Source organism: Lissotriton vulgaris, chromosome 6, assembly GCF_964263255.1.
Source record: "Lissotriton vulgaris chromosome 6, aLisVul1.2, whole genome shotgun sequence".
Classification (NCBI taxonomy): Eukaryota; Metazoa; Chordata; class Amphibia; order Caudata; family Salamandridae; genus Lissotriton; species Lissotriton vulgaris.
In genome coordinates, this window is record NC_141694.1 from 97,098,555 (window position 1) to 97,123,189 (window position 24,635).

The following is a 24,635-nucleotide window of genomic DNA, read 5'->3' on the forward strand; positions in this document are numbered from 1 at the left end:
TTTAACAAAGGCAAAACCATTGCATTGTAAATGCTTGTTATTTTACCGAATCACATGCTCATGCTGCTGCCTGGTTTGTCTACATGCACACAGGCAGAATCACTCAGTACAAAATGGCTCCTGTTCACTCGTCAGTACGGTCTTGCGCCGCCCCACCTTCCCCCTGCCAAATACATTCATTCCAAATACTGCTTATTTTCATATCAGACTGACTTCTCACATCTGGGATAGCAGGGGCACCTTCCACAGTGATTAGTGCTTCACAAAAAATAATTCTCGGCTAGCGCTCAGAAGCCTTGAAGCTTTGATTGAATGACACTGCAGTTTGATGCCCCGCTCGTTTTTTGATGCTATGCGTTCCAGACACTGATTTTATTAAGACTCACTTGGAGCTCTAAACTGTCACTTGATCTTTCTTTGGGTCATTTCGTTTGCCCGGAAGGACTAACATATCTGTGAAACCCTCTTCTTTTATAGTTTGAGCATCGTCTTCGTTTAGCAGGATAACATTATACATTTGAAAATACAAATATCCGGGAAGAACAGAGAGCAAATCTCCGCGATGTTGGGCATTCTCCTATCATAAAGGAAGCGTGTTGGTGGGACCTGTGGCATCTAACGCATCATTTAACCCTATATGCGTGGGCACCTACCACAATAATGTATAGGATGAGTTTGTTCCGTTCCCGTTTTTAATTTGATGTAAAACTCAAATCACTGCACACTCTCTACTACACACTCTCTACTACACACTCTCTACTACACATTCTGCTACACACTCTCTACTACAGTCACTACTCTCTGCTACGCACTCTACTCTCTACTACACTCTACTACACACTCTTTACTACACACTCTCTACTACAGTCGCTACTCTCTACTACACACTGTACTACACACTCTACTACAGTCACTACTCTCTACTACACACTACTACACACTCTCTACTACAGTCACTACTCTCTACTACACACTCACTACACACTCACTACTACAGCCACTACTCTCTTCGACACACTCTATACTAGACACTCTCTACTACACACTATCTACTACAGTCACTACTCTCTACTACACACTGTACTACACACTCTACTACAGTCACTACTCTCTACTACACACTGTACTACACACTCTACTACAGTCACTACTCTCTACTACACACTACTACACACTCTCTACTACAGTCACTACTCTCTACTACACACTCTACTACACACTCACTACACACTCACTACTACAGCCACTACTCTCTTCGACACACTCTATACTAGACACTCTCTACTACACACTATCTACTACAGTCACTACTTACTACACACTCTACTACACACACTCTACTACACACACTCTACTACACACACTCTACTACACACACTCTACTACACACACTCTACTACACACACTCTACTACACACACTCTACTACACTCTACTACACTCTACTACACTCTACTACACTCTACTACACTCTACTACACACTCTGCTACACACACGCTCTACTACACACTCTACTACACACCCTCTACTACTCTCTACTACTCTACTACACATTCTCTACTACTCTACTACACACTCACTACTTTCTACTACACTCTACTACAGACTCTCCACTCTCTACTCCACACTCTCTACTCCACACTCTTCTTCAATCTCTCTACCTCAATCTCTCTAATTCAATCTCTCTACCTCAATCTCTCTACCTCAATCTCTCTACTTCAATCTCTCTACTTCAATCTCTCTACTTCACATTCTGTATTACACACTCTCTACTACACACTCTCTACTACACACTCTACTACACTCCCTACTACACATTCTCCTACACACTCTACTACACTCCCTACTACACATTCTCCTACACACTCTACTACACACTCTACTACACTCACCACTCTACTACACACTCACCACTCTACTACACACTCACTAGTCTCTACTGCTCACTCTACTACACACTCTCTACTACACACTCTCTACTACACACTCTCTACTACACACTCTCTACTACACACTCTACTACACACTCACTACTCTCTACTACACACTCACTACTCTCTACTACACACTCACTACTCTCTACTACACACTCTACTACTCACTTACTACTCTCTACTCACTCTCTACTACTCTCTCTACTACTCACTACTACTCTCTCTACTACACTCTCTCTACTACTCACTCTCTACTACTCACTCTCTACTGCTCATGACAATGCCATTTATTTATCTGTTTCCAAAACCAACACATAAATAAAACATTTGTCATTTACAATGCCAAAAGCGCTAACTTTTGCAAAGGCGAGACCGTTGCATTGTAAATGCTTGTTTTTCTTCCAACTGAACAATTAGCACAATACAGTCATTGCACGATACGTCTACAATAAGTGAACATCTATGGTAAGAAACAGTCTCTTTGATAACATTGCCACTTTCCGTTCCTTCTACTAGTACATGTAAGAGTATAGACACCACCCTTATCTCCAGTTGACCACCATGTGAGTGTATTTGATTTCTGAAGGCGACCTCATGTCAACTCGTGATATTGCCTACGTCAGTCCTCCTCTTAACCCAACCGTGGGAGTTCCTTGTGTTATAGACGTTACGGACTGTTGTGTGTCGTCTCCAATGTCAAAGTAACGTCTCCAAGGGCCCCAGAGCTTGTGGAATTTCTTGGGACATCCTCTACTGCGGTACGCGACACGTTCCGCCGCCATATATAAAGTCTATTCCCTTTGTCCATTCCTGTATGGTGGGTCTATCTGCCACCCTCCATCTCAGGGCTATATCCCTTTTAGCGAATATCAACCCTAGGAAGGTGAAAATTAGTTGCGTTCTGGCAATATCTACGTCATTTGATATGCCGAGTATCACAAAACTGCATAACCCTCTGGGCTCTTCCTAATTTGCAGCTACTTTTACTGTTCCAATGAAATTAGTACCCATGTGTAAGAAAGCACATCCACTTGGACATTACAAATACTTCTGTTAGAATGAAAAAGATATCAGCATTCCTGGTAACTTGCATTAAGGTGAAACCAACATACACTGGGCCCCTCAAATACATATATCCTCACATTAGACATGTCCACCTATTTTCCCTGTAAAATACTTGTAGACAATAACACTTTAAAAGCCTTTTATATATATATATATTTTAAAGTACTTATATACTATATATATATCTGATAATGTTTTTGAATGATCCTTCTATAGTGCAGCACTTTACAACTCTGATTTTTGGATTTAACTTTACGAATTGATGTATTTTCCTATGCTTTTATACGACCCACTTGATGATTGCATCCCTAGTATCATCTGATTTTAACTCACAATAATGTATGGCTAGTAATAGTCACATTTTCACTTTCTACACAATTGGTATGTTACCATGATCGTTTTGTCATTGTGTGCAACAGCGGTAGTCCTATTTGATGGATTAGGATTTGGGCACTGGCCCTGGATTTTCATTCTGGAATATAAATTATGAAAAATATACTTTTTTATATTCTTTTCCATTTATCTGGAACAAATATGGTAATTCTGTTTAAAACTATGGTAAACACGATTTGGTGAATTACTGTTCTTGAAAGGACTGCGTTGTTCTAATAATATTTTTGACTGTTTGCACAATGCACTTTATATGTGACATAGTCTGCTTTCTCTGTCCATGTAAAGGATGGGAGGGGTTATATCGTTTCATGGCACATATGGGTGTTATTTTCCTAAACACGTCATGTGATCAAGGCAGGGGAAACCTTGCTGAAACGCGTCATGTTGTGGAATGGCTAAATAAACTGCACTATTAAATCTCCAACCTTTCGTGGTGGTCCGTTCCTGGTGTGTGGCAGTATGCAGTTCGAGCAATAGGACTGTGCTTTCCTTTCCAGGATTTGGGATAGAGATTATATATATACATATATATATACATATATATATATATATATATATATATATATACATATATATATATACATATACATATATATACATATATATATATATATATATATATATATACATATATATACATACATATATATATATATATATATATATATATATATATATATATATATATATATATATATATATATATATATATATATATCCAATTTCTCGCCACGTAAAACGTTTCCCCTTTCAAGAAAATGAGGATTAGAGGACCCATAAACTGGTGCAATTCTCTGTGCTTTATTGTGCAAATAACATCGCCCAGCAGTCCGCCATGACCCATTTCGCCTCCTCCATCCATATATATTACCTACTGGCGATAGCCAGTAGGTATATATAGTTAGGATTTTTTCTCTATGGAACTTTTGAAAATTCTATGCCTAATAACTTTGGCGTTTGTGGACGGAATTGGCTGAAATTTTCAGGAAAATGGCACATTTTGTTTCTGAGCAGCTCCTGGAAATTTGGGGGGGGGTTCGTCAAGGGGGGGCCGAGAAAAAAGGGGGGTCCCAAAACGCGTTTTTCCCATGTTAATTTCCATAGGGCGGTTGGCCTCACTTTTAGCCCGAATGGCTGAATGGATTTCCACGAAACTTGGCAAAATTGTAGGGACTGTTAGCCCGATGTGCCTTTGCTAGGTCTCAATATATGTGCTTCAGTGGATTTTGAGAAATTAACGTTTAAAACAAGATATATATCTGTAACAGCGCTCCGGGTAGCGAACTTTTCGCGTATCGGAACTTTGCGAAGCGAAGCGGATTGGCTCTCCGGTGTCTGTCAACATTCTAAACAGTCCGGAGCGGACGCCATCTTGTCTCTCGGTAGGATCGAGAGACAAGAGGAGGCCAAAACAAAGGGGGAAATGAAGGAAAGGGGGCAAGGTAGACCCCTTCTGACCCCCTAGGATTGATGAGGGGGATATTATAGAGCCACGCGGGGCCCCCCAAAAAAAAAAAAAAAAAATCCGATTTTTTCGCCGTAGAGACGCGTCTTGGTACGCGAACCGGGCAGCTAACCGGGCAGCTAACCGGCAGTGTAACGGGAGTCTGAGGAGTAGCTGATTGGCTGTCAACATTGTAAACAGTCCGGAGCGGCCGCCATCTTGTCTCTCGGTAGGATCGAGAGACAAGAGGAGACCAAAACAAAGGGGGAAATGAAGGAAAGAGGGCAAGGTAGACCCCTTCTGACCCCATAGGATAGATGAGGGGGATATTATAAAGCCACGCGGGGCCAAAAAAAAAAAAAAATCCGATTTTTTCGCCGTAGAGACGCGTCTTGGTACGCGAACCAGGCAGCTAACCGGGCAGCTAACCGGGAAGCTAACCGGCAGTGTAACGGGAGTCTGAGGAGTAGCTGATTGGCTGTCAACATTGTAAACAGTCCGGAGCGGCCGCCATCTTGTCTCTCGGTAGGATCGAGAGACAAGAGGTGGAAAAAAAAAAGGTGTAAATGAATGAAAGGGGTAAGGCAGACCCCTCCTGAACCCCTAGGATTGATGAGGGGGCTATTAAAGTTCCCTGCGGGGCAAAAGAAAAAAAAAATTGCGATTTTTCGCGGTAAAGGTGCTTCCTGGTACGTTAACCGGGCAGCTAACCGGCAGCGTAACGGGAGTCCGACATATTGTGTTTTTTGAACGTTTGTGATATGTGCACGTGTGGATTTTGTCTAATTAAGGTTAAAAAATATATATATATATCTTTAAGCGTGTTCTGGCGCGCTTACGTTTTGGGTTTGGTTTGCGCTGCAGAGACGATACGTCACGGTTATGCGATGCATCATGAGGCGTCTCACGGGCTACGTGATACGTCACTTAATAAAGAATATATTTTACAGCTATAGATATTAGCTTTTAAAAAACCAATGAAATTCACAGAAAAAACCATAGGTTATAGACCATATATAGTTAGGAATTTGCATTTACAAAACCTTGAAAATTCACTGAAAAAAACATAGGTTATAGACCATATATAGTTAGGGATTAGCATTTAAAAAACCTTATTTTATTTGCACAAAACCATTGAAATTCCATATATAGTTAGTTGCACTAACTATATATCGCGGACCCGCAATCCACTGCTAATGATGTCACATATTAAATCATTCATGACATGGTCAGTGACATCACTGATGACATCACTGATGACATCTCAAATGACATCACTGATGACATCACTGATGACATCTCAAATGACATCACTGATGACATCACTGACATCTCATTTGACATTACTGATTACATCACTGATGATATCATTTATGTGATAATACATCTTCAGACTCTAATATAACCTTAGATACACTCAGTGTAAACAGGCACTCACAGACTGTCACACATCCACGGAGTTACTCACACACCTAGTCAGTCATGCAAAGAATCAATCACATCTCCATTTCCTCAACTATACAGTTATACACACCTTACTTATTCAAACATATAGTAACACATATTTACTCTCTTATACAATCCTTGATACAAGTTCACAATGATTCATACAGCCACTCACACATTCACTGGCTCTTATGTTCAGTTATTTATATATGTCAACTCTCACATGGAGTGTGTTTTACATATGTACTTACTTTGACATGTAGCACTGAGATATCCATTCACTCACCAATATACTCATGCACACAGTCAACTGTCCATACAGCTGTTTCTACATGCACTTTTGAACCCATACACCTAGGGAATCAACTGCTCACACATCTATGCACAGAGTTATACACCTCCCAGCCACCCACACACATACTCAGTCTCCCATACAAATACTTGGGCAACCATTCAATAACCCATATAGTTACTGATATAGCTACTGATTTAAACATGCAGCAGTTTACAGAACAACATAAATGATGATTGCCAAAATAAGACACTTTAATCACTAACCCATACACTCAGTGAGACACATTTAATCATTCTCTCATACAGTCAGTCATGCACCTACTAAATCCTTCATCCAGACACTTATACATCCACTCATTCTTCAATATGTAAGACATATTTTAACTTTACAGAAACATACAGTCACTGGGTGTTGTCATCAGTGATGTCATCAGTGATGTCATCAGTGATGTCATTTGAGATGTCATCAGTGATGTCATCAGTGATGTCACTGACCATGTCATGAATGATGTAATATGTGACATCATTAGCAGTGGATTGCGGGTCCGCGATATATAGTTAGTTCAACTAACTATATATGGAATTTCAATGGTTTTGTGCAAATAAAATAAGGTTTTTTAAATGCTAATCCCTAACTATATATGGTCTATAACCTATGGTTTTTTCAGTGAATATATATTATATATATATATATATATATATATATATATATATATACACACACATACACAGATATAACTTTTAACCATCAGACAAAGGGTCATCTGCCCCCTTACCCTTGACTCCCCCTCTGTAGTTAAAATTTATTTTATCAAAGCTCACATACAACCTTGTCTCTACACTCCCGGCTGGGAGATGTGATGATAGAACTTCGACATGTAATGTTTTTAATTTTTGCACTTTGCACATATTCAGGTGGATTTCATGGACACACGAGTAATTTATACGACTAAGCATAGAAATTACTGCAATGTGTGACAGTTAAATCGCAGATAATTTGTTATATTAGAGCAGGCAACAAAAAATACAAGGGGGGGGGGGGGGGTGCACAGAACGGAAGAGACGCCCTCGGAATGCTTCTGATTACACCTAATTGTTTCAAAGAAAATATAAACTGAAAACCGGCATTCAAGTTCAATATTTTACATGATGTGTGACGTCACACCGTGGAGAACCAAAATAAAACAAGTGGGAGAGGAAGGGGAAGTGCACGGAGCAGGCGCCCTCGGAATGCCTCCGTCTACAACTAACAAACAAAAGGCACGGCTGTCAGTAATCCAACTGAGGCTTGCCACGATACTTAAATAAATAACAAGGGATAGTAATGTTTGCGCTTTATAAATCAAATTACAACACAGCCCAAAAAAAACAAGCAGCGGCACGCGCCCCTCTCCCTTTACCCCGCTTACCCCTCGTCCTGCTGGTTTTTGCTGGCGTTTATTTTTGATCCCTCCGCGAATTCATCGACCGAGGCCCCGCCAGAGGGGGCAGCGGTGTATTTGCGTAACTGTTCAGTTCAGTAATCTTTTATTTCGATGATTAAAAACCATCATAAAAATACATTTTTTTTAAAAAATCATTACATTTACATTTCTGAACAATATTTTTAAAAAAGTTTATACAATTCAAAAGAGAAACAGTGTTATATACATCATTGCTTAGCCTCTTGTATTCCTTAATCTGACTACTATTTTTAAAAAGTTTATAACAGAGCATAAAGTGCGTATATCATTTGCCCTTTGTAAAAAGAGTAGTGCAGTTTTAGCATGACGAAAATTTTTCTCTTAAAATATCTACCAGGAATTTACGCCGTGGAGTCCGATAAAATGAACACAAAAGTACAAAGTGAAGGGTGTCTTGCGGAGACCTATTGTCACAGCCGCAGGCACCCTTCTGCTCAATAGTTACAGTAAAACCAGATGGATAAGATAAAATATTAGGTAACAAATTGAGCCTAAAACGACACAATAAAAACCTGTCCTGCTGATTATGCATCAAGAATAAATAGGGTTCCATACCCTCCCCATTACTAACTAAACAATGAGCCGCTACTGATCTCTTTAATAAATCAGAGCCGGTCAGTTACATATTTTTCCAACAACAGTTTCTTAATTTGGGGTTTACAGGTGGTGGGAATTGTGCTCGGATTGCTGAAGAGGTTATGTTGGTCTATATTCTCTAGTGTACTCTTGACATATTTCAGCCAAGGGATTTGCAACCCCTTATCCCTTTGCAAGCAATTTCCAACAATTACCCTGCTCAGTTCTGCCTCAGGGTTTACCCAGATTCTGAGCCATGCCAAAACAGGCCTCACCTTTATCTGGTCTGTAATGTATGGGGTCCCGAGTTCAGTGTGTGATTGCTCACTATCAAATGCATCTATAAGATATAGAATGTAATGTCTGATGATCAAGTGTACTTTTGAAATGTAATAGAATACCTCCTGCACGCCATGGCAGGCACTTCATAGGATGAGGAATGCTTCACAAAAAAAACAACAGTATGAGGCGAGAGGGTGGTACTCTTTGGAGGCGGAGCCAAAGCACTCAATGTATATGTTAAAGAAGGGCTTGGCAATAATAGATTCCAGACACGTGGTATGTCGATGCCGACCTAACAAAATACAACACCTAGGCCTGAGTAGGCTAATAACACCAGGTACAAGCGCGTAGACAACTCTAAAACCGTTGTTGTTGTGGAAATTATATAACTGAACTGCAGTCTAGCCCATCATCCATCCATACACAAATGTACCTCCATGTTCGAGGACCGTTCTGGATTTCACTTGCTGTTGAGTATTTAGATAATATCTAACTAAGACTTATAGCGTCATAAAATTAATGCAATTGTGTGTTTTTCTGGAGTTGTAGTTTTTGCTAGTATTATCTGGATGTCTCCACGCTCCGCGCCCAACCCCCCCTTCGTCCTCCACTGCCCCACCCCCCGAGATGAGAATCGGAGTCACGGTTTTGAAAACAAGGCTGCCCAGCAGCAAACAATGAATTTGCATTGCAGGGAGCCACTGAAAGCCGGAGGAGGCAAGTGGGGACGAGGGAAAGGGATGGGAAGGGTTTCTGATTCGTGGGCAGCTGCTGAGCCTCAAAAGGGCAGGGTCGGAAACCTCTGGGGCACTCACCAGCCAAACAGAATGCTTGCAACACAACAGGGGGGTGAACGCACCGAAAACCAAACTTACCCAGAAAATGACGTTAAAGCCGAAGATGAAATACTTAATGCAGCAGCTACCCTCAGGCCCCTTGTAGTGCTTGCCCGACAAGCTGCGGGCTCAGGGGGCTGCCGCCCCCGGGCTGGCACCAATGGCTGAGGGAAAGGGGTGTTGAGGCCTGGCGGTGGGTCATCCAGGCCAGATCCACCCACCCGCACACACCGGGCGATCGGCGGGGGGCAGAGGCGCTTGATGACGAGCAGAGGGGTGATCACGACCAAGTGGCCCCCGGCTCCTCCATCCGGCTGCTGAAACAGAGGGTGGGATCCTCCTGGCTCACAACTCGCTGCCTCCTCCGGGATAGGGCAGGCACATGCAGGAGAAGCGGCCTTGTCACAGGTAGGGGAGGAAAGCAGGCGCGCTCCTCGAGGCGGGTCAATCCGGAGACTCAGGCTTGCCACATGCAGAGTGCTGAGAAAAGCACTTCGATGTGAAGTCTTCCAACGTTGTAAACGGATTACTCCATGTCACCTACTTTTCAGCTCAGGGTTTCGTGTGCAAGGTACTAGTGCATTGAGGTAATTATAAACGATTGCTAAGTCCGAATTTAGATAGCTGGGCTAACAAACTTGGAACAATGTTTTTCCAAAGGAAGCACCAGAATCGTGAAAGTTGTGTTCTGAATGCACAGAGACATTGACGGAAAACGTTTAAGATGATTAACGCAAATTATTATTGGAATTAAGCGGCGGATATTATTAGTACAAGAACAAAAACAAGCATTTGCAATGCAATAGGTCTCGCATTAGGAAGGTTTGAGCTATTGGTATTGTAAATGACAAATTTTGTATTTATGTGTTGGTTTTGAAAATAGCTAAATTAATAGCTTTGTCATTTACAATGCCAATAGTTTGAACTTTCGCAAATGTGACACCTATAGCATTTGTAATGCAATATGTGTTGTATTTACGTGACTTAGATGTATTGATATTACAAATAACAATGGCTTTTATTTGTTAATAATTAATACTTAAATAAAAGTTATTGTAATTTATAAATGGCAATAGCTTAAACTTTTGTAAATAAATTTTGTGAAGATTATGTTCAGTGTATTTTATTGTGATGAAAATCCAAGAACAGAAGTGAAATATCAACACCTTTTTGTGACATTTGTAATAAAGCTTGAAACATTGAGAACATATTTGAACCAGTTGTTGAACGGTTGCACACATTGATGGTGTGGTGGAGCCGAGTGATGTTTTGGTGGTGAACGAGTGATGCTGTAGCGGATAGTGATGTTGTGGTGCCCCTGAGTGATGCTGTGGTGGTGTTGTGTGATGCTGAATGCTATGCAATGTTTTGCTTTGCTATCCTAGGTTTTGTTTTGTTTTGTTATGCTATGCTATGTTTTGCTATCCTATGCTTTGATTTGTTATGTTCTGCTATGCTGTGTTTTGTTATGCTATGCTATGTTTAGTTATGCTATGCTATGTTTTGCTATGATATGCTTTGTTTTGCTATGCTTTGTTTTGTTGTGTTTAGTATGCAATGCTTTGTTTTGCTATGCTAGGTTTTGCTATCCTATGCTTTGATTTGTTATGCTCTGCTATGCTGTGTTTTGTTATGCTATGCTATGTTTAGTTATGCTATGCTTTGCTATGATATGCTATGTTTTGCTATGATTCTCTTTGTTTTGCTATGCTATGTTTTGTTGTGTTTGGTATGCTATGCTTTGTTTTGCTATGCTTTGTTTTGCTATGCTATGCTATGTTATGCTTTGCTTTGTTTTGTGGTGCTATGTTATGTGATGCTATGTTATTATGCTAGGTTATGTGATGCTATGTTATGTGACGCTATGTTATGTGACGCTATGTTATGTGACGCTAGGTTATGTGACGCTATGCTAGGTGACGCTATGCTATGTGACGCTATGCTATGTTTTGTGACGCTATGCTATGTTTTGTGAGGGGGCAGTGTGTGAGTGGGCAGTGTGTGAGTGGGAAGTGTGTGTGAGTGGGTTGTGTGTGTGTGGGGTGTGTGTGTGTGTGGGTGTGTGTGTGTGTGTGGGGGTGTGTGTGGGGGTGTGTGTGGGGGTGTGTGTGTGGGTGTGTGGGGTTGTGTGTGTGTTGCTCCAGACTGAAAGCGCTTCCCCCATAGAGGTGCCCCCCGGAACAGGAGACTGTGCTCCAAATAAGTACCTCAAGAAGCTCCAGGCTGGGTTTCCAGCCCTCAAGCAATGCTGGCGCGAAGCCATTAATAACGGACATAAGGCATGTGACGAGGATGCCACTCGCGCGGACACGTACCGCCCGGCTAGGTGCAGTTTTCTAATGTATAGCTTTGGCAATCCTTAGACCTTCGGTAATGCTAATAAAGCATTATTGCATTGCATTGTATCGTTGACTGTTTACATTCCCGGCCTACATACATTATGCAACGTTTCTTTGAAGTTCAGTCCAGACAGTTGTTTGTAATGGCTGCTTATCCCTTAATAACTCTCCCTGTCTCCACCAGCCCCCTTCCGCCCGGCCCCCGCAGGTCCCCCTCCCCTTGGTGTCAGGGCCCACCGAGCTGCCACATGGCCACTGATAAGAGTGATGGATGGGCTCTGACTGGCTCCACTGGGTCAGTGCTCGGCTGGGAGCATCTTAGTGCACCAGTGGCCAGAAGTCTGTCAGTGAGAGGAGGAGAGAGGGAGGGCAGGGGGGGATGGAGGGATGCGATGGAGAGAAGCAGGGCAGGGAGGGTGGTGTAGTTCAGAGCAGTCTTAGAGGGAGATGAGAAGTGGGAGGGAGTGAGGAATGTGGAAAAGAAAGGATTTAAAGGAGGAATAACGGTTGGAAAAGAGGAGAGACCAGTGGAGGGAATGAAGAGGGGAAGGGGAAAAGAGAACACAGCTACGGATGAAATAAATTGGTATATAGATGAAAGAGACGTTGGAGGGAAGAGTAGAATGGAAGAGAGAATGGAGGGAAGGAAAAGAGGGTTTAGATAAGGGAGGGGGGGAAGAAGGAGAGGGCGTAGGAAGGGAGCACGACACAGATGGAAGGAGGGACACGACAGATGGAAGTAGGGAGGCAACACGGAGGTAGAGAGGCAACACGGAAGGCAACACATTACGCAGGGAAGGGGTGGGAGGCAACGGGTGGAGGGAAGGAGGGACGAAGGGTGTGGGAGTCAACAACACGGACAGCGGGAAGATGACCGGAGTGGGCAAATCACACAGACCGCATTCAACGGAAGGAAAAAACTGCCAAAATGCGAAGTTAAACCTGGAAATATTCCCAAACCTAAAAAAACCTTTGAGCACACACACATTACACGATGTGGGTGCGTGTATATATTATAAGAAGTGCTGGTTAACCGCAGGACGTGCAAAGTATTTTTTGCAAAGTAGACTTTTAAGCCTGGATAAGCACACGCGGGATTACGAGACAAATCAACTCAAATCACATCAAATTGGGAATTATTCAAAACTAATTTTACGAACCTTAAACGTCAGTTTTGCTGCTTCACTCAAACCCACATGGAATATGTAATCGCACCACCTAGTGGAGCAAGTCGAAAAGTGCAACTTGTTTTACTCCCAAAAGCAACGTGTCCTCGATCAGCCAGCTCTGTGTGGAGAGGCTGGAGGGGGCTGAAAGTACAGCTGCTATGAAATAAATAAAAGGTGCTTCAGCATGCTGCGTGGAGGAGGCGGGAGGGGTCTGAAAGCACTGCTGCTAGGCTGTTGTAATATAAGTGATGGCGCCGCATGTGGCAGATGTAGGAAGCAACGTGTCCTCGATCAGCCAGCTCATCAAAAAGCTACTCTCGCCCAACAGACTCTCGGACTGCATATTATTGTAACTACAAGGAATGGAGTCAGTTGCGGACACAGACACACAGCAGATGGAGGAGTGATATGCAAGAGGGATTACAAAATAATTGTATGTTCAAAAAAAGTTTTGCAAGAGGTCTGCTGCAACAATAAAGGTGCTTCACCAAGGTCTGAAAGCTCCGCCGATATGAAATAAAGTCACTTCGGCATGCTGTGTGGAGGAGGCTGGAGGGGTGGGCATACTGTGTGGAGAGACTGGAGGCGGCTGAAAGCACAGCTGCTATGAAATAAATAAAGGTGCTTCGGCATGCTGCGTGGAGGAGGCGGGAGGGCTCTGAAAGCACTGCTGCTGGGCTGTTGTAATATAAGTGATGGCGCCGCATGTGGCAGATGTAGGATGGTACGTAAATATTAATAGTTTAGTGTAAAGGAGGTGCTATAAAAACATGTTTGTGGGGCGAAATGGAGGTCGGGTTGATGGAGCAGAGCTCCTGTCAGTCAAACACCTAATTAGGGGGGAGGAGAAGTAAGTGAGGCCGAGCCCGCTGGGGGAAGCAACAGATGGCTTTGAAGTGACTGTTGGCCAGTGGGAGAGGTGAGGGGGGGGGGGGTCACGGGGAGATTAGCAAGCGGCCGTGAAGTGCAGGCGGGGGGGCGGGGAGCAGAGCCTTTGAAGAGCCAGTCAGTGAAAGGCTGATAGGCAGAAGCTCGTGCACGAGACGTGCACTTCTGAAAATACGGATCGTAAAAGTCAGCTTTGTGGATGGACGGCATTAGGTCTCTCTCTTCCCGAGACCTAAAAAGGGGGCGGTGACAACAAGCTGTGAGCATGCACATCGGCGTGAGCGAAAGTGAAAGCGCGAGCAAAGACGTGCGCGTTCACAGCCCATGTCTCAGCCCATGTCTCCAATGTCTTTGGCAAGCTCGTACACCTCTCCTGTCCTACTTCACTAGCTACCCGGCGAATATAAGTGTAGCTTACGCAAGCAGCGCATAGCGCTGCATCGGTAGCGAGACCTAAAAAGGAAGAGTATATTTATATTACACACACACACACACTACTCATTACTATGCAACAATTTACAAATATACATAAGCTGTTGGAATTACTTTGCGACTTTGCATAACATTCCCACCCCTCCCGATAAAGGGGGGGACCGAGGGGGACTAGTACCACCACTCCCCTGTGTGCACATCATCTTGCCCCCAAATGCAGTGAGTTAACCAGGAGCGAGGGCCCCTCCCACAGGCACTATCCCTGGGGCGAGAACACAGTCTGGGCACACATAATAAGGATATAACAACAGTTAAAATGTCTCGTATTGTACCAATATCTGTGGTTGACATCAGTGTATTATTCAAACATATTTAATGATGCAACAACGAAAAACAACCAGCCAACACGTGTTTCGTCCTTTTCACCATATTGACTCAAGATCAACTTCATAAGTAGGGCGCACCCGCCTATCAACTTATTTTAGACACTGGACGGATCTGAATACTATTCCTCATGGCTTTTCACACATCCTCGTTTCTCACACCGTCGCATCAAGACGTGTTACACTCTTATAGAGGTCCGCTAGTAATTAGTGTCCAACCCGTCCGTTTTACAGCCTTATCTGCAGGGGTCTACCACTTTAGACCCCCTTCCCCTCTCACAAGGAACTGCGACATGGACCGGTTGGTCCTCATTGACCCCCTGACCGGGTTGGAACTATCACCGGCCTCGCAACACCGCTAGGTTACTCTGTTTTGTCACACAGCCCTGAAGAAGTCACAGGATAGTTCCCTCATGTGACAAAACATGTGTTGGCTGGTTGTTTTTCGTTGTTGCATCAATAAATACATTTGAATAATACACTGGTGTCGACCACAGATATTGGTACAATACGAGACATTCCAACCGTTGTTATATACTTATTGCTTGAGCCCAGGACTAGGTTCTCATTATTGATGTGGGTTCCCGACTCTCACATTTATGGGGGTTACAGGGTATTTCCCCCACCCTGAAACCACCATGCATACTCTACGCATAGTAGACATGACGCTAACTAGTGTGAGTGCCAATCTTCCTGTTGTTACTAAAAACCCTACACTGATATAGCACCATCGCTGGCGCGGCCCTCCCCAGTATCACAACCAACAAGCATTTAAAATGGGTATACCTGCTGACACATAACCCTGACTGAGCATCTCACACTAACCACACAGTATACACCACTATATCTTAGTGATTAACAGTCTTGGTTGTTCTTCACTTAACACAGTAGCAAGAATACTTGTTTAAGCATCACTTACAATGAAAGTACTTAGCATATCTGGTAATATTTGGAATGCAATGCAATTACAGCCCCTAATAGGCATCACAGTTAGAATCATAAGATTAAGCATTTACAAGCAGGCCCCTTAGCAGGCATGCCTAGCAACATAACGCCACGTTGCTTATGGTTTCACAATACACATGTGACATCCAGTCCCTCACAAGAAATATCATGTAAATGCACCTGTTGTGCTATTGCACCTCTTCACCTCCAAGGGATGCATTTCTCAAGACAACCCCAGTTCAGCCCTTCACACCTTGGTGCAGTCTCACACGCTTACACTGTAGAACAAAAGTTCCAGCCAAAGGTTGTTTTTGAAGGATGGCTGAATCCTGGAGGGGTTGTTTCATACAAGTCCCCCAGAGATGTAGAGGAACTTTCATCGTTTGTGCTGGTGGAGTCTGCGTTGCTCCCGCAGCTCCCCCTGCACCTTTACACACCAACACTGATTGCCCCATCCTCCTGGGGCCACCACATGCCGAAAATGCAGGTTTTCCTGCAGGCTTCCACCTGTCCCGCTGCAATTATGGGGCGCTTTTCCTCTTTTGGTGCATAAAATAGCAGTCTTTTCCTGCCAGGGGGGGACGCGCGATGACACACCCCCCCTCTGCACTGGAGTCACCGGTGCCTGGGGTTGGGCATCCAAGGCCCCCAAGATCTGAACGGGGAGCGCGACAGCGCGACCAAGCTTCATCTTCAGAGAGGCCCGGAACTGGGGTCCCGGGCCTCATAGATCTCTCTGAGGGGGGCCACGACGGCGCTACCCTACCTCCGGTGTAGTTATGGGACCAGGGTGAGCTCCTGGCACCCTAATTGGGTGGAATTTCACAGGGAGCGCCGACTTTCTCTTCTTCTGGGGCAGCCCCCAGGAACTGACCGACCCCAGGGGCACATCGAGGACCGGCAGCAGAGCCCCACGAGCTTAGTTGTCTGTCCCATTAGAGGTCAACGGTCTCCTTCCTGCACAGGCCTCTCGGATAGTTCAAAATGGCGTTATCCAGGGGTCTCATGTCACATGGTCGCTGAAAAACCCTGTTCCCCTCTTGCTGCCTTCATGGCCCCAAACCTGGTGCCTGGTACCAGGTGACAGCTGCTGATGGATAACCTGCAGCTTCAACCCCATCTCTCCCTCTTGGAGAGAAGACCTTTACCCTTGGAATACTTGCTGTGAAGGGCTGGGCCTCGGATGCTACAGCTTGGAGAGGAAGGTAATTAATCCAGCCTGGCAGGGTCACACCCAGACAGGCTCCGATTATGAGCCGAGTCAGAGAAATATGACATTTATGGATGGCCCATAAGCAGTGCAGATATGGCTTTGAACTCAGCATAATACTTTTTTTTTTTTACACAACTTCAGTGTACTTTGGTGGGTGTCTGGAATTTGTAGCCCCTAAGGAAGTGAACCTACCCCATGTGATCCCCATCTTCATCAGAAGGTAATGGAGTGTCCCTACAGTGAAAACAGTAGAGCACACAGACTTTCCCTTACATGTGTCTTCCCATCCTATAAAGCCTATTCCATGTCACCTCCCAATTCTGCATAATTCTTGCCACCCGATTCTATCTGTACCTGCTACTGGGCTGATGAGCACAACAGAAATCTCTCCTGTGCAGCCCTTAGACGGGTGCACGCACACGTGTCACATGTAACCAGTCCGGTGTCCTTACCCCGGCTGCAGCGCAACAGCCTTCTCTCACAAGGGAGACACTGGTGCAATCCACATGCAGTCTGTTTCATCATAAGTTAACTGTGGGTGAGTCCAAGCTTATGAGGCTCTCCCACAGTAAAAGTTCAAAAATTAGGTGTCCAAAAAGCGAAAAATCCAGGCGTCTCAGGTGGTCAGAACCACCTACTAATACATGACAAACGTCGCCGACTGGAAGAAGAGCAACAGCATGTAGCTCAACACAGACAAGACGGAAGTACTGATCTCTGGTAACAGCAGCAACACATGTAACGATTCCTGGTGGCCATCAGGCCTAGGACCCGCACCCACTTCCTTCAACCACATCAGAAACCTTAGAATCATCATTGACAACAAGCACATCATGAAATAACAGATCAACGCCTCCTGCTTCCTCACTCTGCACATGCTACCTAAGATCTTCAAGTGGCTACCCCTACACATGGGACGCACCTTGACAAGCCCTCAGCACCAGCCGACTGGACTACGGCAATGCCCTTTATGTAGGACACACCATCTACAAAGACTTCATTCCATACACAACGCCACAGCCAGACTCATCCTCGGCCTTCCCTGACGAACCTGCATCACACCCCATCTCAGGAAACTCCACTGTCTCCCTGTACAGAAGAGAAGTCAATTCAAGCTGCTGACCATGCACACAAAGCTCTACACAACCAAAGGCCACCTACTTTAACCAAGGACCACATACTTTAACCACTGAATGAACATTCACCAACCATCGAGAAGACTACACTCCATTTCCCTTTCACTTGCCCATAAGCCTCCGGACCTACCGAAGCAGAGGTGGAGGACGCTCCTTCTCCCACATCACAGCAAAGACCAGAATCAGCCTCCAAACACATTTCCAGTCCATCACCTCACTTCCAGAATTCAAAATGGCCCTTAAGACCTGACTGTTCGAAAAAGCATCCCAGGCCTGCAATCGCCTGGATACCCTATCGGTGATTAGCAGTGCTTTATAAATGATTAAGAGCCACTAGCAGATATTCTGGAATGCGACCTGGAGCAATGGCAAGTGCCACTAATGACAAGCATTCCTTGTATCACTCTGTTGTCTGTGCAGGCTACATACAGTAGCAACTGACTGCTCATTTCACCAGGGAGCCCTCAGAGGACGCCTTAATACCTCACAAAAGTAGAGATCAAAGGCGGACTCTTCCAACTCCTAACATATAGAACTATGGCTGTCTGAAAACTGAAAACGATTGCCCCATCTCAAGTCATATTTATTGCTCTAATAATCTTCCCTTCTCCAGGGACCACTGTTGTTTAAAAGAGTTAACTCCCAAGATCCCTGTTCGACTTCTTTAGGTTGCCTTGTTGACTTAAAATATATACACTCTCAAGTCACAGCCTACACGCGTTCAATGCCAGACTTTAGTTTCAGTATATTTCCACAGGTGGAAATAAGTCAGTAAAATATGTTTATTGTTCAGTTAATTAAAACCACAGCAATAGCAACATTAAAACAAATATCACTTTTTGTGCTGTTTGAAAATAAAACTATTTCTTATGAAATTTACACTTCTTCCTATATAATGTAAACAAAACATTTAATAAAATTACCTAATATTAAAAACAATATCTCAAGTTTTACATCAAACAACATTCAAAATAAGGCCGCTTGCCTTGTTTTGAATGTTCCTTTTACTAGATTTTGAGGCTGATCAAGGGTTGACTAGGCTGCTCACGAGCATTTTCATAGATCAGTTTCTCAAGAGTAAGTGGTCCACTTAGCAGTTGGAAATAAGCACACTCGCACATAGACACGTCACACAAGCAACACACAAGCAAGGCAGCAGGTCTCGCCGCCAGGCCTGGAAACGGATCAACACAAATACGTCACGTGGGAACACCAAGCACTGCTGACGCTGGACTTGGGCGCGTGGGCTGCACGCGGCCTCTCCTCCCGCGCCGATTCGAACATCGGAGCCCAGCACGCCTATCCCGTTCCAGCTGCCGTGACGCCAAGCGTCCACCGAGCCGGGGGTCTCGCGCGCCTCTTGACAGGAGTGCCCTCCGAACAGCGAGGATGCTCTAGTCATTACCTTTAGCGCCTCCAGCCTGTAGCGTTGAGTGGATGCCGGGTCCATCATAACGGTCACCGCCTTCACCAGCTGTTCGCACAAGGCGTTCACCTGTTCGAGAGACATTATGCTTGGGCGTGAGGACTGTGTAGTTTGTTCGTGCCACTGAGTATATTTCCCTAATTAGCGGAGAAAGACTCGTCTTGCAATTGTCTCGCATGCAGATTCAGCGAGCATCCATTGAATGCAGCAAGATGATGACGGCCTCACACAGGTGCCTTGGAGGAAAACGAGGCTTGGTACGCACAGAGTTTCATTGGTTACTGCCGCCGTACGCATGCGCTCTATAAGACACTACCTGCACACGAACGATGTTTTCGGCTCAATTGCTAAGGGATACGCAATCATTGGACTGCTTCAACTACTGAACTGATTCTTACTTCTGTAGTGTAAGTGTAGGAGTGAATTTCGCGGCCGTCAGCAGTATATTCGTTAAAATGTATCTTCATAATTTAACTCTCGTTTCTCAACTTGTATTAAGAAACTAACATTGAAGCATTGACTGTTCTGCGAGTGTGTGTCAACTCTGAGATGGATCACACGAAGCCGTGGTTCGTGCTTTCAAAGATAGAGTAGTTAGTTAGGGTGCCACATGTCTTCAATCTAATATGGCCGTTAGCCTGTTCATATTGGAGTCCTTTCCCGTCTCTGCGATGCGGCTACCTTTCCAATATGGCGGCTGCCTGAGTCTGCCTCACGTTTTAAGGCTGCCGTGAGAGAAGTCTAGGCATTGGAGGGTTTGACTCGTGGGTGTTTTTTCGCTGGCGGGAGCTCGTGTCATGGGGTGCGCAAGTCTGGAGGCTGTGGGTGAAGTTGGTCCGTTCGCTGAATGTTGGTGGGTCACACGCCAGTTTTGACAAATGCACTTGGTGTGAGTTCTTGTTGATTGTAATCTATAAGATAGCGCTGCAAAACAAGTTTCATGCGCTTATGCGTGACTCTTGCACATGCTTGTGCGTGACATTTCGATTTATTGTGTGACACTTATGTGGCGATCCAACACTAATCCACACCCTTTAGTACATTACTTCGACCAGAAACGGAATGACACATTATTAGGTAGCTGACTTCTGCTGCCTTTTACTAGCTTCCCTGTACTGTACTAGAAGTGTTGTTTGTTTTCATATCGGTTTATATTTTATGGTGCACTTGCTTGAGGACTGTTCTAGTTCTGTGGTTGTTATTGCTTTTAACATGGTTGGGTCCATGTTCAGCAGAGTTCTGGTCACGGACTGTTCTCCCTAACCAACATGATTACTTTACCATCATCATCAAAGCTTAATTTCGATATACAAGATATCATAAAAGCACATACAAAATATAAAAACCACAATTCATAAAAATTACATTTTACAAAGTAGGTGACAATAAAAACATTCGTATTACAATAAATAATTTAAAAGGCATATTAAACATTAGCAGCTTTGTGTACATTAATAATGTAGCTAAAACTAAGATCATCTCATAGCCTTTAATCTGATCAGCCAAGCCCAGCTCAAAAATTTAGCAACCCCACACACTAAGCTTGTACTAGTGTCAGCCTTGAGTATTCTAAGTGCGGAGGAATGATCCCTGGTTCTAAGCAATAAACACACACAGGTTTGAGCCATTTCTGTCTTGGTTTTACATAAACTGGGCATGCAAAGAAAACATGGGCGATACCTTCGGTGACACCTTTGCAAATTGGGCAGTCAGGTGAGGTTTGGTACGGGGGCTTCCACTTACAGGTATACTCATGGAGGGGAAGGTTACCCTACCTGAACTGAATAAATAGGGATCTGTCTCTTGGTTTCTTGATAAAATCCAAGTAAGGCTCCAAGAGAGGCTTGGGTTTATGCTGTTTAAACGCTTCAGTCAACCTTCCTTGGGCTGGGTCCCTTAGGTCTTGCTCATCAACCCAATTCCAGTAAACTCGCTTGGTTTCGGCCTTGGGTAGAGGAATTCCAAGCTCCCAATCAGTTGGCAAGCCGGTTTCATGTAGAAGTTTCTTTAAATTGCGAATCCAATTAATTTTATGGGCGCTATTAAGATTCATGACCTCTTTCAAACCATCTAAGTACTTTGAGAGCTCTGGGGTCCGCCATAACCTAGCCCAGTATAATTAGCTTTACCAGGATCTGGTTGGACGTGGGCTCTGTTGTTCACTCTTCAAAGCAGAATAAAACTTACTTGCTGGATCGAGACCCCGCCTACTTGTCTGTTTGTCACACTCCCAGGCATTGTTTTTGAGAAATTACCCCGTGCCTCGCTCATTGCCTGTAAAGAGACTGTACCCCCAGGATGTTGAATCTTCTTTGTTTTACTAATCAGTATTATATATGTTTCTGAAACGCTGATTGTGGTGTGTGTATTATATGGAATAGCTGTGCTACCTTACCGTGTAACAAACTCACAAAATCGTCTTGGGTCTAGTAAAAGCTCTCGTTTAAACCCTGGGTAGCGGTGGCTTTGAGCAGTAAGGCTTAATCAAAGGAACTAGTTTAAAGCATTTAGAAGCACCAACAATTGTTTATGAAAACAGAATATATTTTTATGAATTTTGAGACACCAACATGAGCAAAATCCACCAGAGGGTTCGGTAGATATAGATTTTTATAAAGAAAGCATAAATCTCAGCTGTTTAGCCCAAAGCACAAACAAGCACTGGTAACCATGAAGTTTGGAAACTTTACAAAAGTTTAAAAGAGTTGTGCTTGGCTACTCTGGCATGAGTTGGGCAACCAGTTATGACAGAGGGGAGGGGCGGGCGAAAAGGAGTAGGTGCAGTTACATGGTCACCAAAGCGGTCCCAAGTCCAGTTCCACACTTTATATCAATATCAAGACCGTCATAGACTTCAATGGAGTGGTCCTTATACAGGATGGTGAAAAATGCTCTGAGTGTCGTGTGGTCAACAGGGACATTCCTGGGTTTATTCCCTGGTCCATGGGTGAGGTGGGACGATTTTGACCACAGGGGTTGAAGTTCCTCAAAGTCCCTTTTGAGCCAGTAGAAGTGCAGCTGTGGATGGACTACTAATCTCCAGATACACAAGTCCAGTGATATACTTTGGTGAGGACTAGTGTCTTACTTTGGTGAGGACTAGTGTCTTTCTTTGGTGACCAATCTATCTTCAATCTCACGACTCTCCAGAAGTCACAAGTGTAACTTTTGGGTCCGGCATGGCGGTCTTCGCTGCACGTAAGTGGTCAGAGGCGATTCCTTGTGGGTGGCCACTGACTAGCTAAAATGACATACTTTTGCGGCCCTGGGGCTGGAACAAGGGGTCAGTAGACTGGAGTAACTACTTCAGCTGTTGTTTCAGCCTTTCGTTCAAGGGTAAGGACCCAGCGGGGCAGTCCTTCATCGGTCCTCTTTCTAGTCCAGATGTGATCTGAATTTCAGGTGTGTCATATTTATGCCCGGGGGGAGTTATGCAATGACTAGCCAATGGCCCACAAGGATCCCTCCCGCCCTATGACTTCTTCCGGCTATGTGTGGCATTTAGCAATCCCATAGTGCACTATCCTGCCTACTCTTAAGATGTCAGAGTCCTTTCCTTTCCACAGCAAAAACAACAATTTGGGAGTTTTGCTGTTAGCCATATTAAAGTTATGTCCTATTTATAATATACAGCTCTCAGCCTTAGGGCTGAAAAGCCATCCTTAGGTGAGACTTGCATATATTGTTAAGGGAAGTTGGGGATTTGCCATCGGTTTAAATGGCATGGCCGAATTAGCAGTTTGAAATCTACTGTTCCAGGCTGCGGTGGCAGGTTGGTAGCCATTTTGTACTTTTTACATGCGGAGTGACACGTTCAGTGGTGCAGCCCTGGGTAGACACTCTAACTTGCATGCCCTGGGTACTCTTGGTATCATATACTAGGGACTTATAAGTAAGTCAGCTTATGCCAATTGGGGGTAACCAATTCAACATACATTTTGGGATGGGTTAGAACACTGACACTGAGGTCTGGCTGGCAGGCCTCAGTGCACTCTCAGAGAAGAAAAAACAGCAGTATCAGTTCAAAACCTTGAGGTTGATCATGAAAAATTAGGCATTTCCTTACACTGTCCCTCTCCTTTCATTTTTCTAAGTCAGTTGAAGGCAGTAGCAGCAATGTAAAAGTAGTCTCCTGCCTTTCCTTATGCTTAAGGTTGTTCAAAAACATTTTTTTGTAATGTGCGTATATATCGTGGCATGTGGAATAAACATGTTATGGTTACATTTATTTAGAATAATGTATTCATTTAGGTGAAGAAATCATTGAAAATTAAACATTGTCCTTTGGTAATAAAGGGACATAGAGTGAGATAATTATCCAGTTGCTAAATGGCTCAATTATCTAGTGGCTCAATATCAGAATGTTTAATTTAGGAACACTGGGTTTCAAATTCCACATCCCCCACTTGACTAAACTGTGTGACCCTACACAACTGGCTTTCCTTCACTCCCTCATTTTAATTGAGCTTCAAATTTGAAATCACGTTGAAGCAATTTGTTTTAGAATGTGTGCTATATAAAAACCTGTAGTTAATGGGTGGTGTGGCACTCTATAGGGTAATTCCAAGTTTAATGCACTCCTAGTGACTTGGGTGCTGACCGGTTTGCTCCCTCTGACCGTTGGGAAGTTATCGAATGTACCAGTTAGATGCTGTCAGATTTGACAGATTAACCAATCGCACTCCTCTGGGGAAATCAATCCCTTCAAAGTTTCAACTCAGTTCAAACGTGAGATATTCTTAAAGTATACCAAAGGAACCAATTTGTTGCTCAAGTTTATTCATATAGTTCAATATTGTTCCAAAAGTGAGCTGTTACATCACAGCTGTATCAGAGTTCAACGACATTCCAATGAACATCATGTTATCCATTGATTCATCCAAATACCCAATGCATTTCGTGCTGTCTGCACTTCGTCATGGGAAATACATTTCTATAAGGTAAAATCAAAATGAGGTACAATCAATGATA

General features: G+C 43.9%; 2 protein-coding genes across 4 annotated transcripts in view; one reads left to right on the forward strand and one right to left on the reverse strand.

Moving 5' to 3' along the window:
• Positions 1–19,894, reverse strand: part of XPO5 (exportin 5) — a 762,403-nt gene extending 742,509 nt beyond the window's left edge. Inside the window, exon 1 of one of the 2 annotated variants that reach the window (XM_086926019.1) lies at positions 19,644–19,894. In XM_086926019.1, the coding sequence (XP_086782145.1) occupies positions 19,644–19,748 (105 nt within the window). In that variant the 5' untranslated portion in view covers positions 19,749–19,894. The remainder of the gene's footprint in view (positions 1–19,643) is intronic. The other variant, XM_086926020.1, reaches the window with a different exon arrangement.
• Positions 19,895–20,425: 531 nt separating this feature from the next.
• The window catches only part of POLH (DNA polymerase eta), a 158,228-nt gene continuing 154,018 nt past the window's right edge, over positions 20,426–24,635 (forward strand). Inside the window, exon 1 of one of the 2 annotated variants that reach the window (XM_086926021.1) lies at positions 20,426–20,517. The gene's annotated coding sequence lies outside the window, so the exon portion shown is untranslated. Of the gene's footprint in view, positions 20,554–24,635 lie in introns of both variants that reach the window. The other variant, XM_086926022.1, reaches the window with a different exon arrangement.